Source organism: Periplaneta americana, chromosome 14, assembly GCF_040183065.1.
Source record: "Periplaneta americana isolate PAMFEO1 chromosome 14, P.americana_PAMFEO1_priV1, whole genome shotgun sequence".
NCBI classification, from domain to species: domain Eukaryota; kingdom Metazoa; phylum Arthropoda; class Insecta; order Blattodea; family Blattidae; genus Periplaneta; species Periplaneta americana.
Genome location: NC_091130.1, coordinates 139,231,829 through 139,248,368, shown reverse-complemented (window position 1 = coordinate 139,248,368; position 16,540 = coordinate 139,231,829). Strand labels below are relative to the sequence as shown.

The 16,540-nt window shown below is 33.7% G+C and overlaps 1 protein-coding gene across 3 annotated transcripts in view; it reads left to right on the top strand.

Annotated features, from left to right (window-relative positions):
• Positions 1 to 16,540, top strand: part of LOC138713759 (uncharacterized) — a 567,666-nt gene that overhangs the window by 532,999 nt on the left and 18,127 nt on the right. For all 3 annotated transcript variants that reach the window (XR_011335985.1, XR_011335984.1, XM_069846151.1), the window contains one exon: positions 14,386 to 14,565. Coding sequence is in view for 1 of the 3 variants with exons in the window: in XM_069846151.1 (XP_069702252.1) it covers positions 14,386 to 14,565 (180 nt within the window). In the remaining 2 variants the exon portion in view is untranslated. The remainder of the gene's footprint in view (positions 1 to 14,385; positions 14,566 to 16,540) is intronic.

Below are 16,540 nucleotides of genomic sequence, written 5' to 3'. Positions count from 1 at the left end.
AAACGAGCGAAAGCGAGTTTCGTAATTTTCATACGAGCGTCTTAATTACCATTATAGTCAAGTTTCATACGACTTTTTATGCTCGACCATATTTCTAACTTTAAATTATTCAGAAGTATTTATTTTATTCGTATCTAACTGAAGAGTGGAAGTGACCTTGTGCATCGCTTGTAAATTGTGAGATGTGCGCAGACGCGAAAGTATTGATTTTTTCCGAGGAACAATAATGTCATTGACCTTGATGTAGAGAATAACATGAACTAATTTTGGTATAGCCTGGAAATTGATTTAGAATTGAAAAACGAGATGACAAATTGAATTTATTTGAATATTATTTACAATTAACGTTAATTATTATAGTAACAGAACATAACCTTCTGCGACAGTATTGGATTTCCAGTCTCCGTGACGTTTCCGTCGTTGTCTTTCGATTGCACATCCGAGAATAATCGAAAACCTGAACTTTAATGAATAGGTGTACCTTAATGACATGCATTAAAGGACTGCTACCAGATGTATAATTACTACATTTCGGCATGGTCGAGCATAAATTCCATTAAGGCACTGTATAGTGAAACGAAAATGAAAACTACAGAAACCAAAGCTTTCTTATCACTAGGGCACAGATTTCTAGATAGGGTAGACGATGGTAATTGTAAACAGGGGGTAATTGTAAAGAAATGCTGCGAGAAATACAAAACTGTCAATATAAACATTTTAATTCGGGGGAATATTTAAATTAACATTTTGGCTAACCTACAAAGCAGTTTGGCGCCAAATAGGAGTAACTGCTTAGTTGTGAACGAATGTTTTGTAAGAGTCTACAAAAAAAAAAGTTGAGAAAGAATTTTGCTTCACCTTCATTTTTGGCATTGTAAGTAAACGTACAGTGCTATTTTTTTAAGAATATGTTTTTTTATGAGTAATGTATAGTAGTTAACATTTATTACAATGGTTTTGAGATCTCCCATAACCTCAGTTCATTAAATTATGACGTGTTTACATTTGCCCAATAGTTTTAATTGCTTGGGGGTAACTGTAAACATATTTTACTATGGTTACATTTCGTACTTTTCAGTAATCAAAGAGACCCCCACCCAACTACATTGTAGAGGATTTAGAGAGGGTTGTCACAGATGTGAAAAATAGTAACTACAGTTATCTTGAAGCTCAGGAGAGGTACTGAGTTCCTATATCGTCATATATCATAGGTTAAAGGGACGAAATATACCAGTGACCAAAATTGGAGTTGGAAGGAGTACAGCTCTTTCTTCTGAAACAGAAGAAAAAATGTTCAGTGTCTGATAGCCCGTGCGAAAATTGGGGTTTACAATTACCCCCTCTCAAAGGGGTAAATGTAAACTAGCAAGCAATTAAAAGATGAAAAAAGTCAACCTTATTATTTTAAACCTATTTTCAGGGAAAAGAAAGATCTAAAAATAACACAATATTTCTTTGTCACGCTTGCCGTTACTGAGGGTTGTGTAATATTGAAATATATTTGAAATCAGTGAAAAGTGTTTACAATTACCCTGGTCTACCCTAATAAATATTTGTTTGATAATCTTTAAGGTCTGCAGATTTAAATGAAAGTTCAAGTTTTGACATCAGCTTTAAAGATACCGAGTTGCATACCACCTAAAAATACATATTTTCAATAGTTTTATTAGAATAAATGAATCGATTATGTGAGAAATCACACAAGTCCATTTTTAGCCAAAATAAGTTTATTTTGTTTCTGACATTAATACATTTTCGCGTCTATAGGAGAAAACAGACATGGCCATCTTATTTTAAGTGTTGATCTCATGACAGTATTTCCGTGAAGAGGATGAAATCAAAAGATTTTATGAAGATACATTTTTCTGTTTCGTCGTAACAGAGATGGCGCTATAATGTGAGACTTCAATAAGATATCTTGTTTTCACTTTTTCCACATTACGCACTAAATTAAGCATTTTCATACTGAGTAGAGTGCCTTGCAGTAAACTGAGTATACTAACTCATTGCAAATGTTTCGAAATTGTTACTGTTTTGTTCCGCTTTACATTTGCACAGTCAGCTACTTACCTCTAGATATTTAATCATTTTCGTAATCACTAATATATTAGATAAACAATATACTGTATTAGTAACTTTTGTACCCATTGTAATCTTATCTTCCTACTAGTATATATTATTTTATTATTTCTTTAATTCTTTTTGCATTTGTATTTTTTGTATTTGTGTCTGCAATTTTACTACTATTTCTTATTTGCTTTTTCTCTCTGCATTTGTTTCTTGTATATGTCTATTTGTATTCTGGTCGTGTGGTAGAGAAGGCCTGATGACCTTAACTCCGCCAGATGAAATAAATAAATAAAGATAAATTTGTACGTGAATAGTTTTTGGTCTCATTAACTCACACGCAAAATAAATATAAATTATTATGATTTTTACTGAAAAGATTTCGTGTATTTGAGAAATAGCACATGTCCACTAACTTAGGCACCCTGGCGCTCTCAAATATAAATTAAACGTTTCTTTAAAATGTATAGAAATATTGCAATTCAGGAGATGATAGAAAACTAAAGATGCGAAAACAAATGAATGAGGTGTATATGAACAATTTAACGATCTTTCATATTTAAGTATAAACATATAGGGCTGTCATTTGAAATTTTAAAGTGGGAGTGGCTGAGGGTGGGCGTGAAATCTAAAATACAATTAAAGATGCTTTCAGACTTTCCCCTCAGTATCTAAATGGTCGTGTTTTTTAATTGAATTCAGTTTAAATAATTATACATTTTGATTACACAACTTTTAACCTGTATCACTTCGGAATATGAATGATAAGACTTTCTTGTGTTAAATTCTAACGTACCTTGATAACATGTTTCGACCTATTTATGGGTCATCCTCAGAACTGGTCGTTGTTGGTCTTGGCGCCTCTTGTTGTTTCCTGTGAGGGTGCGTTCGTGTGGTACAGTGTAGAGTCAAAGAGTGTGTGTGTTCTGAAATTGAGTTATGTGTTGAGAATTTCGTTGGGAAATACATGGAAGTACTACAAATCCAACCAAAAAGCCAGAAACTAAACACACTAGAACAATATGAAATATACAGACACACGAAAACACACCCCAACGAAATTCTCAACACACAACTCAATTTCAGAACACACACACTCTTTGACTCTACACTATACCACACGAACGTACCCTCACAGGAAACAGAACAAGAGGCGCCAAGGCCAACAACGACCAGTTCTGAGGATGACCCATAAATAGGTCGAAACATGTAAACAAGGTACGTTAGAATTTAACACAAGAAAGTCTTATCATACATATTCCGAAATTAAATAATTATTTATTTAAACTAAGAAGTTTTGAAATGAAAATCTCTGATATATGACTATACATTATCTCATACAGCAGAAGCTGTAACATTAACTAAATAAATTAAAAAAGGTAAATTATAGAAAAGTCTTAATTAATTAGGATGAAATAAACATGAATCATTTTAAAAGGTACAAATATTGAAAGTACTATGTTGGCAAACAAAGAAACAAATGCTAGGGAGGTGATAAAAATTGTAGGATAAGTAGTCATGATTGGTTGAAACACGTCGTTCCATACAGTTTTATTGGTCAAAAGTAGTATGACGTAGTAAAAGTGTAATAGTCTGTAAAAATGTATTTGCAGGCAACCTATACCAATGGGGACTTCTCTATGATAACATTTTTTATTCGTTCAGAGATCAGAGTGAAGGAAAAATAACAAACTTGAGCCTGAATTTAATCCGGGGCAGGTCGCGCTATGCAAGTCTGTCTTGAGACTCATCCCCCCCCCTTCAGCTAACGCTTCACTCGATTTTAATTCCTTGCTAATTAGCAATTAACCGTAGCGCCGTCCCGACTTGTCTCCAGAGAATGAATAGTGCCGTGGGAGGGACTTCTTATTGACAGTCAGCCAGCCAGACTCCTGCAGGTTATAATTCACTGGAACCAGATTCCAGTCTACCTAACTTATATAACGATGTCGCACTACATCATCTCCAGCTTCTCAGATACGTAGCTAGGTAGCGACATTCCGTGAGATCGAAATGTACGGTTATTTGCATCCCATCTTCATCTCGCACATGTCTACATTACACAGTGAGTTCATCACTATCTTTAATCCTTAACATAAACATAATAGTACATTATGCAACGAGCCTATAATGAAGGTAATTAAGAAGCGAGTATGGATATTTATGAAACGACCTTGGCCAATGTCCCGTATGTTGTGAGATGTGCGCAGACGCGAAAGTATTGATTTTTTCCGAGGAACAGATGTTCACAATGACCTTGCTAGGCCGTAAGAACCTACAGAGATAACATTAAAAATAAATTAGACATTGAAAAACGAGATGACAAATTCAATTTATTTGAATATTATTTACAATTAACACCAATTATTATAGTAACAGAACATAACCTTCTGCGACAGTTGGATTTCAGCCTCCGTGACTTTTCGCTAATTCTCTTTCGATTGCATATCCGAGAATAATCGATACTTGCGGTTTTATAACGGTAGAAAGCTGACCTGTCATTGGCTGAACAGTTGTAACCTGAGTCGTCATTGGCTGAAAGACCTGACCTTTAATGAGTAGGTGTATTTTAATGAGGTCCATTAAAGGTCTGCTACAGGTGTATAATTACTACATTTCGGCATGGTCGAGCATAAAATATAATTATACATCTTGATTGCACACTTTTAACACTTTATATCACCTATCTTTAAGAACGGGGACAAGACTAACTGTGGTAACTTTCGAGGAATATCACTTCTGTTGACGTCGTACAAAATTTTGTCCAAAATTGTTTTGAGAAGATTAACTCCATATGTAGATGAAATTATTGCGGATCATCACTGTGGTTTTAGGCGTAATTAGATCAACTATTGATCAGATATTATTTATTCGACAGATAATGGAGAAAAAATAAGAGTATAAGGGTACAGTACATCAGTTATTCATAGATTTCAAAAAAGCATATGACTCGGTTAAGAGAGAAGTTTTATATGATATTCTTATTGAATTTGGTATTCCCAAGAAACTAGTTCGATTAATTAAAATGTGTCTCAGTTAAACTTATAGCAGAGTCCGTATAGGTCATTTTCTGTCAGATGCGTTTCCAATTCATTGTGGGCTAAAGCAAAGAGATCCACTATCACCTTTACTTTTTAACTTCGCTCTAGAGTATGCCATTAGGAAAGTCCAGGATAACAGGCAGGGTTTGGAACTGAACGGGTTACATCAGCTGCTTGTCTATGCGGATGACGTGAATATGTTAGCAGAAAATCCACAAACGATTAGGGAAAATACGGGAATTTTACTTGAAGCAAGTAAAGAGATGGGTTTGGAAGTAACTCCCGAAAATACGAAGTATATGATTATGTCTCGTGACGAGAATATTGTACGAAATGGAAATATAAAAATTGGAAATTTATCCTTTGAAGAGGTGGAAAAATTCAAATACCTGGGAGCAACAGTAACAAATATAAATGATACTGGAGAGGAAATTAAACACAGAATAAATATGGGAAATGCCTGTTATTATTCGGTTGAGAAGCTTTTATCATCCAGTCTGCTGTCAAAAAATCTGAAAGTTAGAATTTATAAAACAGTTATATTACCGGTTCTTCTTTATGGTTGTGAAACTTGGACTCTCAATTTGAGAGAGGAACATAGGTTAAGGGTGTATGAGAATAAGGTGCTTAGGAAAATATTTGGGGCTAAGAGGGATTAAGTTACAGGAGAATGGAGAAAGTTACGCAACACAGAACTACACGCAAGGTCACGTTGGATATATTGATCCTTCGTCTGTCGATCGCTGTTCACTTCATTGGAATATGTCATCTAGTTTAGAAATTATAGGCGCGAAAAAACTCGCCTGAAAATGTGCCGGTCGACTTTCTCGAATGGCACTCTGTAGACTAGTTATAGCACTGAACCAAGCTTACAGAGTAGAGATCAACAAAACTAACTGCCGCTCTCGCTCGCCGTGTTCGTTGCATTTGTCTTTCGAGTCTCGTCTCGTAACTCTTGTGCGTTTTGAGTCTCACTTATTATTCTGGAAATAGCATTTGGTCGACGTGGAAAGATTTCATAACTTAGAATACATACATAATTGAAATAAATAACATTAGAGTTGTTTAATTTATACAAAAAGACAAAAGAAAACAGTATCACCGTTATAAAAATGTTCTGGTTCTACTATCAGATATTACCTATGTATATATGTATTTATTCACACTGCAACCCGGTGGCAGTGGTAACTAATTACACTCAATAATGACAATAATAAACACAATTAATAAAAAATACAATTAATAATAATACTAATAATTAATACTAACAATAATTAATAATAATAACAATAATAATAATAATAACAGGGAACATCCTAAATTAAATGAAGCACGATCAGTTAAAATAACATTTAAAGTAAATCTAATTTGTACCTTAAACCTACGTTCGAACTAAAACCCACGAGTATGTTGTGTTCATATCTGCACAAGTACCTTTCAACACTACACTCATTTCGCTGTCAACTCACTCACTGCACTGGAACTACGACACATTTCACTGATTCTATCCTGATTTCACTAACACTTCAAAAACATTTCACTGTTCAAATGCTTTGCACTGCCACTATAAACTATAAAGCTTCACTGACAGAAACACGTTTCACTTACTCAACACACTTCACTGACACAACATAATTCTTCACTGATAGAACACTTCAATAACAAAATATCAATTACACCCTTTAAATACTGTGTATAATTATAGTAAAGTCCTTAAGCCTATTTTTAAATACATTTTTGGTTGTTGGTAAAGCCTTTAGTAAGTCTGCAGGTAAAGCATTCCAGTCCCTGATATTACGATTGAGAAAAGAAAACTTTCCAGTGTCCATGCTCTGTCTTCTTTCCCTCAATTTATAAGAGTGGTCGTTCCTTGAAGAGTAATTTGGCGGCTGCAACCTATTTTTTATTTCTCTCCAGGAAGGCTCACCTCTGTATGTTTTGAACATTGCGCATAATCGAATTCGCGTTCTCCTGTCCGTGAGTGTGTCCCATTTTAATGGTGAATTTTTCCGACAATACTTGAGAGCCCGTTTTTGAATCTTTTCCAGTGGTTATATAAATTTAAAAAATTCTCAAATAAGTTTGAATTTGTAAGAAACATGAAACTTATGGTTAAATAAAGCGTTTTTTTTCACTTGAGATTGTATAATTGATCTCAAACATACGAAAAAAAACTTCCTAGTCTTTTAATAAGAGCCTAATAATTAAATAAAGATTGGGGAACGGATTACTACACTGAAAGGTAGAGATGATATTTGAAATATGCTATTTGATTGTTTATACATATACCAGTTGCCAAAACAGATAAAAATTCAGTCTGGTGATGATTCAAGGCTGCTTGACGTTCGAGAGTTGATCACTTCCGAAGTCCCGATGTTTTGAACGTTTGCTTGCAAGCAGTCAACGACAGGCAATACTGTTGTGCGGGTTTTCGGCTTTGCAGGCGCTGTTAGTCTTGCATCCTCGCTCGTTGTTCATCTCTATTACAGAGGTATTCGCATCGAAAGATAATATTTCGAAGTTTGGGTACAAATGTCATCCCAAACCAATGCGACATGATACTGCTGTTTGGTATCTATGTATGTGAGATGCGATGACTTGAGTATTGTAATGAAATGATACGCTGTAGTGTAGTAGGGTATGAAGATTAACGATTCCAGTAACTTTCTAAACACAAAGACGCATGTTAAATTAGCTGTTCGCAGTTGAGCTTATACAATCTTATATCAAACTAACTTTTTGAGTCATGATAGAGTTTAACTTAATGTAATGCTTTATCTTCATTATTCTATATACACTTTTAAACTTATATATCACTGTTTAACTTTTCAACTTCTTTACTGTATTAATTTTTAGAAAATTACCTGATTAAATGACTCGTTTCGTTTTGATTCTTCTAGGTTTCGGACAATGAAAAACTACACTTCGAAACTAGTCAGCCAGATAATATTCTAAAAACTAGCAGAGTAAAGAAGTTGAAAACTTAATTAGTAATGCTTTAATTAAATTACAATTTATTTATACAGTAATTTAAGGAAAGGCTTGTAAATTAGCTCATCAGAATGGTTATATTGGAATGTTGTAAGTTTTTTAACTGACAATATTAAACATAAGTGCTGTACATTGCTTTACATGAAAGGGAATTGATTTCATTGTATATTTTTAAATACATGTCATGTCTGAATCTGAAATATCTGAAGCCTCATCGTCTTCTTGGGTCTTTTATTTTCCCTTATTCATCATGGCCTAATTCAAAAGGATAAAATACGTAAGGGAGAGTAGTATGAATTTTCATGAGTTACCTGGTTTTAATCCCTCCAAAATCTTCTGGAAGCAGAGTAAATTAATCGAGCTATTAATATATTAATTAAACTGCTGGTCTCTTATCAAAAATAGGTTAGCCTTTTTTGGTATTATTTTGGTGATATTTTTTGTAATGGTATGAATGTTATAATAGAGGGACATCATTTTATTTTACTAACATTTTTAATATTAACTTGCCTATACCTCTGGATCAACGCCGTTTGCTACCCCGTTCCACGACTGGAGTTCGATGATACTGGCGTAATATACAAACAAATCACTTTACTAGGTATAGGAGGGAAGAAAAGTAGTTCATCCATTTACGTAAACTAGGAAATATCGCGCTTTTGAGTTTGATCATTTTCATTAGGTTTTTGTTTAATCAAAAGACAGTACAGTATTAACAATGAGTGTTTTTACTCACGAACTGAGCTGTCCATTTGGACGTATTCATTATGCAGTGTATATTATACTGTCTACAACACATTAGCGTACAATAGCCTATAGAGAATGATGTTAAATTGAAAAATAATCATAATATGGATATTTAACCACATTTTTTAAAATAGTGGCCGTTCATTTCGATACAGGCTTCAGTTCTAATGTGCATATTATCGCACTATAGACTATTGTACCTAATCCCAATTAGCAATTTCGTCCTTCGTACTAGTAACTCATGTTGAAATAATTCTGTCCCTATTCTATAAAAGAGTACCTTACGTACTGTAAATTCAATCTTCACTTCTGCCCGATCAGAAAAATAAAATTACTCAGACATACTATCTACTCTCCGTCCAAGTGGTTATGTCGTAGGGTCGTAGAAAGGGAGGAAATCACGTAACAGTTAATTACTTAACGAGGCCCTTTTATTTAAGTTATTTTAATCAGTTGTATAATATTACGTAGAGGTCCAATTCCTAACAGAAATTAATGTTCTCAGAAAAGAGCTAAGACAGCCCAGCCATTAGCTAGCGAATAAAAGCTGGTGGGGGAAACCGGGATACGACGTAGGCAAATGATTCAATATTGAAAGCTCTTTCGTCACTGGAAAACGCGAATATATTTTTGGAACGTATTGTTTACTATGACCGGAAGGCTGGTGTGACTGTATATGCGGCCTTGGTTCTGTGTGGAGGTAGGTTGAACTTCATTGGTGGAAGGGGTGGGAGTGAAGTACATTAAAAAAACTCAGGTACAATAAAAATTGAAGTAAAAATAAAATGATGTCCCTATACTTCTTGCATAACATGTTTTGTAAAAAAAAATGATTTATTTCAATGGCCAATATCTTGAAACAGGTTTTTGGTGCTTAGTCTCTTATTACGTAACTCCGTCCATATTTGTTGAAGGGGGGAGACACACCATTAGCCAGCAAAAATTTAGTGAAATTCATTTTTTTATATCTTCGCTACTATAAAAGCTAAATGAACGAAACTTTTTATACTTAATATACATGCATTACACTTTATAAAACACTATTCAGAATATTAAAGTAGCTAATAATTTCCAGTAAAAAATATCAAATTTGCATACTTTTTTACAATCGTAAAGCATTTACATAATAAAATATACAAATAATTAAATATCTGCATGATTCTTTTACTGGAATCATTTAAATACCTATATCAACGACATAGTCTAGGATCTTTTACCTATTCCTTCAGAAAATATTTTTTTTCTTAATCATTGCCTTCAATATTAAATTGTCTGAATTTTTTATTAAGAAAAAAATATATATGTATATAATATAAAATGTAGGGTTATAATCTTTATTATTGTATATTATTTTATGTCCGTAATTTAACACAATAATTGAAAATAAAGATGTATTCGATTCATTATGAAGGCAGAGAAACACTGAGCTTTATCTGCATGGACGTATGTTACTTCCATATTGGGATGATTGAATGATACTCAACTTATATTAATCTATAGCACTTGTTCAATTCCAGCTAACAGCATGGTAATCTGTAGATAAGATTTCAACAAAGTGTCGTATTCTATCCACTTCACCATGTAAATGAATTGGCTTTATATGTCATAAGTGTATATTGTACATTAGAGGAAAGCTTAGGTTTAAAAATCTAACGTAATAACATATAGCTATGTTTTGTATGAAAGTAAACAATATTACGTACTATCATTAGGTAGCGATATGCAAGTATTTTTAGAAATGCTTATACGTTTCCAAATAGACATCACTGAATTTTCTCAAATATTCCAAATATTTTTTTCATGAAAATAATGATTGATAACAAAATTTCGTAATAACTTTCCTTTTATCAGTCGTCTCTCAATCCTGAGGCCTTTTAAATACATATTCTTGCTATTGTAAGGAAAAATTGGTGTTCTTAATTCATTCGTAATAAAAATAACATATGAAAAAGAATAATGCATTTACAGAAGATACCTTACCAACTTCATTAATAGAATTTATAGGTATTCATGTCGTCGCTTTACAAGCAAAACACATTAAGTCAAAATGAGGAGCTTGGTATCAAAGTTTTAGACAACTGCAATTTTGCTTTTTTTAACAGGAAAGGCGAAAAACTAGATCGTTGGAAACCAATGTCACTGTTACACGTACATTTTTCTTAAACACTCTCATGGGTCATAGAAATATTTTTTCAACCTCAAAATCTGATTAAAATTAATATTCAAGTCGAAATTTGCGTTTAAAAAGTGGAGTTGTCCGTCTCTGAAACTAAGTCATGGAGTTGTCTGTTTTTTGAAACTAAATGAAGCCATATTTAAAGTGAAGTTGTCTGTTTTTGAAACCAAACGAAGCCATACTTAAAGTGTAGTTGTCTACTTTTGAATCTAAGTCTCTTCTAACTCGGTTTCAAAGCAAACTTACGTAAAACAGTACTTATTCATCCACACACCGATTATATAAACAATCAGCCATGTTGGATTCGCGATGCATGATGGGAAAAGATGGTAAGACTGTGGGCTTCTCATTGAGCGTATTCCGAATCTCACCGGTGAGCAATCCAATGGCATCACGATGTTCCGAATTCCACCGATGGCGTCATCGATACTCCACCGGTGTCGCACCGGTGCCATCAACTTGCTGAGGTGGTGGCAGTCTCCATCAGCCGCCATCAGTGAATCTGATTGGTTCTTGTATAGGGCGGGAATTAGCAGACGAATAACATCGTGCACTGTTGTGTCATGGCGGTGTGTTCTGCTGTATTGTTTGTAATGAGCACAACGTAAAAACAATATGTTAATGGCTTATGAGCGAACATGTCAACGGACCAGTTATTACTACCGGTTCAAGAAATAAATTGTTTATGCTATCTTTTCTTTGAACGAGATGGGAGTACGAAAATTTCGCAAAATTTTGCTAGCATAGCACAGATAACAACTTGTACAGTCGCCATGACAGCCATCGATCCTTCCAGCAGTTTTGTTCCTTATTTCGCTGCAACGTGACGTCATTGATGCCACCGGACCGGTGAGATTCGGAATACGCTGATTGGCTACTGAAGGAACAGCCCCAATTTGAAACCAAGCCACAGTGGAGTTGTCTACATTTTGATTCTAAAGCGCACAATTAAGTGCTGTTTTCGCTCTGTTTTGTCCGTTTTTGAACCTAAACAGTTCCAGAATCTCTTTCAGCACACAAAATTCTATGAGAAACAATATCTCGAAATCGCAGAAAATGAAGTTGTCTTTGATACTTCTGAGAAAAAGGAGTATATAATATACATAGTGCATGTATAAACTTAGAATTAGAAAATGAAATACACTCAAAGAGAAATAACCTACTAAAAATAATATCTTGAAGATTCACTTTTTTTCAGAAGAAAAACACTTTTTTCTCAGAAGTAATATTTTTGACTTAATGCAAGCAGGTTTTGCTTGTAAACCGACGATATATGAATTGATAATTCCCGAATATTTTGAGATCTAATTTGACACTGTAACACAAATTGTTCAAAAGATATAATTATAAGAAAATATTGCTGAAATATTCAAATGTACTTTAATGATGTATATGTTACTGTAAATGTACGAAGATCGGTAAATCTTAGAATTTACCGGTATAACCTAACATTTACCGTTATAGCACGGTAAAACCCCGAAATATCTTATTAGATATATACATTTTGAACTTTTACCAAGAAAGTTTGGTAAATCTCAAGATTTATCGATCAGCTGTGGTAAAATTGTGTTAATATAATAAAAATTTTACATATTTTTTTGCGATTCACCTTTTTATTGTTGTTTTAGGATCTATTTAAAACATAAATAAAAATCACCTTAGTAATTACTGAAATAATTTCTATTTATTTTAATATTCTTACATTCCAATGTGATTATAATAAACAATATTCCATACTAAAATAGTGAAAAATATTATAGTTTTTACCCACTGTCTGTTATAGTATTCAATATAAAAATTAACAAAGCCTTTACCTTCCTTCAAACAGTGTAGGTTCACAAATAAAGTAAAACAAACATTATGAATATTAATTCCTGTTACAACAAGATTGGCTGTTATGATATTTAGAATTACACAACATGGAAGATGATTTGCACAAGCATTTTTTCTTGAACACTTTTTTAAACAACTACACTTCTTAAACTCTTGTCCTCCAACGAAAGATAGTTTGCCAACCACTTCCCGTACACTAATTTCTTCTTTTCCGACTTCTTCGATGCTGATAAAATTTTCTTTGCACAATGTAAAGAATAGGACTTTCAACAAAGTTAAACTTTACAACGAAAGTCGACTTTGAAAAGTCTTAATCCAAAGTCTCGTTTATGAATACGGCCCTAAGTGATTATTTACGCATATCATATTTTCTCCGCTCCACCCATCCTTCAACATATGGTAACGCAAAATTCCTGCACTGTAATATCGTACGTACTACAGTACAGCACAATAATTAATGAAGGAAGCTGATATCAACCGCATGAAATTCACCAGACATAAACTGGGTTGAGCATGCAAGGAAGATGGTGAAAACTGCTGCTTTTAATAGACCACACAAGCTACAAAAATACTTCTAGATTCCATTAGAACTGTCCAAGTGGAAGAGGACTTACTTCCTAAAGACGATATTAGTCTAATTAGTATTTCTTATTTTTATTTATTTAACCTGGTAGAGATAAGGCCGTCAGGCCTTCTCTGCCCCTCTACCAGGAGATTCCAACTACAATATTAACAATAAAATTACAATTAGTATTAAATTTACAATTACAATTACAAATAACATTACAATTAGTATTAAATTTACAATTACAATTGCAATAAAATCAAACTACGGAAAGATTATCTGAATAATTAAAGCTAGATAATTTATCATAGAGAAACAAAGAATATTTTATATTTACTGAATTACAAATTAAATCTAGAATAACAAAATTGTATAGTGATGAAATTACTGAATATTAAAATATTTTGTGATAGATTAAAGAAACTATTTACAAGAAATCAATTACTGACTAGTAAGTTTTCTTTTGAATTCAATTTTATTTCGACAGTCCCTGATGCTAGCAGGTAGCGAATTCCAGAGTCTTGGCAGGGCTATTGTGAAAGAAGATGAGTATGAGGAGGTGCGATGGGATGGTATTGTTAGTATTGTTTCATGACGAGAGCGTGTGTTCAGATTATGGTGGGAAGAAAGGTAATATAGGCCTACTTAACACAGAAATTTCACAACAATACCAGAAGAGGTCGTACTTTGTACCAACACAAAGAAAAATAAACCATTACGTTTATTTGTTTTCCATGTTGAAAGAAAAATAAGTTTTAGTTTGTAACACTTTATATTTCTGTGATAAAATAAATGTTCAATTCATTTCATTGCCATTTTCTCTGTGTTCCAAACCTTCCTCGTGTTCACTGATTCATGCATAAATTCAAATTTTTTATGCACAGACTATTAAAACAAACACGTTTGAGGAAAAACGTTAGAATGTAACGGCATGTCGTAACGATATTTCTCTTGCATTATTACAGTGTCAAAAATGTTGGCCGTGATGACAGAGCAGTCCCCGGACTCGAACAAAGACCCGGTGGAGGCGTTCCTCTCATCAGGCCGTACAGGGCGACGGAATGCATTGGCCGATATCAGGGGCGAGCACGCAGCCACGAGCACAAGCAACCTCCCAGAATGCCTTGAGAAATTAACAACTAGTGGTACGTATATGTAACAGTAGTTTCTAAAAAGCTAATTTGGTGTCTCTTCAGTGTTGCCAACGAATAGCAGATATCACCAAAGAGGGTAAAATCACTCAAGTCACAATGTCATTTAATAATAATAATAATAATAATAATAATAATAATAATAATAATAATAATAATGACGTTTGGGGAGGCCGAAACGTAGATGGGAAGATAATATTAAAATGGATTTGAGGGAGTTGGGATATGATGATAGAGAGAGGATTAATCTTGCTCAGGACAGGGACCGATGGCGGCTTATGTGAGGTCGGCAATGAATCTGCGGGTTCCTTAAAAGCCAGTAAGTAAGTAATGATGATAATAATGATATATTCGACATTATTATTATTATTATTATTATTATTATTATTATTACTACTACTACTTACTTACAAATGGCTTTCAAGGCACCCGAAGATTTATTGCCGCCCTCACATAAGCCCGCCATTGGTCCCTATCCTGAGCAAGATTAATCCAGTCTCTATCATCATATCCCACCTCCTAATATTATTCTCCCATCTACGTCTCGGCCTCCCCAAAGGTCTTTTTCCTTCCGGTCTCCCAACTAACACTCGCGTCATTGGAATTCCTTGGCACAAAGTATTAGGGGCTGCAAGACAACAAACACCTTTATGAACAACTTAAAAGATAACCTTATTAGCATTTCACTCCAGTCATACTGATTTAAAATATTACTGACTACACTGTTGCTTTTTTCTTTAGACATCATCCTGATTGTGCTGCATTTTCAAAATTGTCTCATAATAATCTCTTTCTATTATCTAATATCATCTGAAATATATTAACATTCTATGTATTTTAGTTTAATTCTGCTACACAGTTTATTTCAGTGTTTAATTAATAGTTCCTAGTATTTTGTTGTTCAATTCGTAAATAACTCTTGTATACATGTAACTCTCATCTAAATCAAATTGTTGAATTCTTTGTAAGTTCATGCATATGTATATACACTTTCTGCTGGTTGAGTGGAAGAGAAGGCCTTACGGCCTTAACTCTGCCAGCTAAAATAAATCATTATTATTATTATTATTATTATTATTATTATTATTATTATTATTATTATATGCATTTCTGGATTCTGCCATACGTGCTACATGCCATACCCAGCCCAAACGTCTGCATTTAATGTTCCTAATTATGTCAGGTGAAGAATACAATGTGTGCAGTTCTGCGTTGTGTAACTTTCTCCATTCTTCTGTAACTTCATTCCTTTTAGCCCCAATTATTTTCCTAAGAACCTTATTCTCAAACACACTTAACCTCTGTTCCTCTCTCAAAGTGAGAGTCCAAGTTTCACAACCAATAATAATATATTCGATATTATTATTATTATTATTATTATTATTATTATTATTATTATTATTATTATTATTATTATTATTATTATTATTATTGGTGATGATGGTAGTCAATTTGTTCCTCTCCTTATAATGATACATCAGGCCACGTTCTCCTTTCCATTAATTCTTATACAAAGACTAATATTACCATAGACAAATAAATAGAGATATTACGATGAAGTGTTACCATATTAATAATGCAGTGATATGAAAAACTTTGAATATAAGTCTGAAGATGAATTAAATCGGGAAGTAAGCAGACCAGTGGTCTTATACCAAGTCCAAGTGTCTGAGCATTAAGTTTAATAAATAAAAGTATAGGACGAATCGAGGAGACGGCCTCCACATATGGTGGGTAGCTGTGAATATATTGAGTAAGCAGTCGCGGACAGCCGATGAACGGTGGTCCTGCAGCTTGGGGGTTGGGCGAAGGGCTAACAACCCATCACTGTAAAAAAAAACAGCTTGTTACGAAACCTCTAAATAAGCCTCGGAATGGGACTGATTCTCTGACACGACCACAGCAAAGGAATAAGGTTTTGAGATATCTGGGGCTAAGAGGAATGAAGTTACAGGAGAATGGAGAAAGT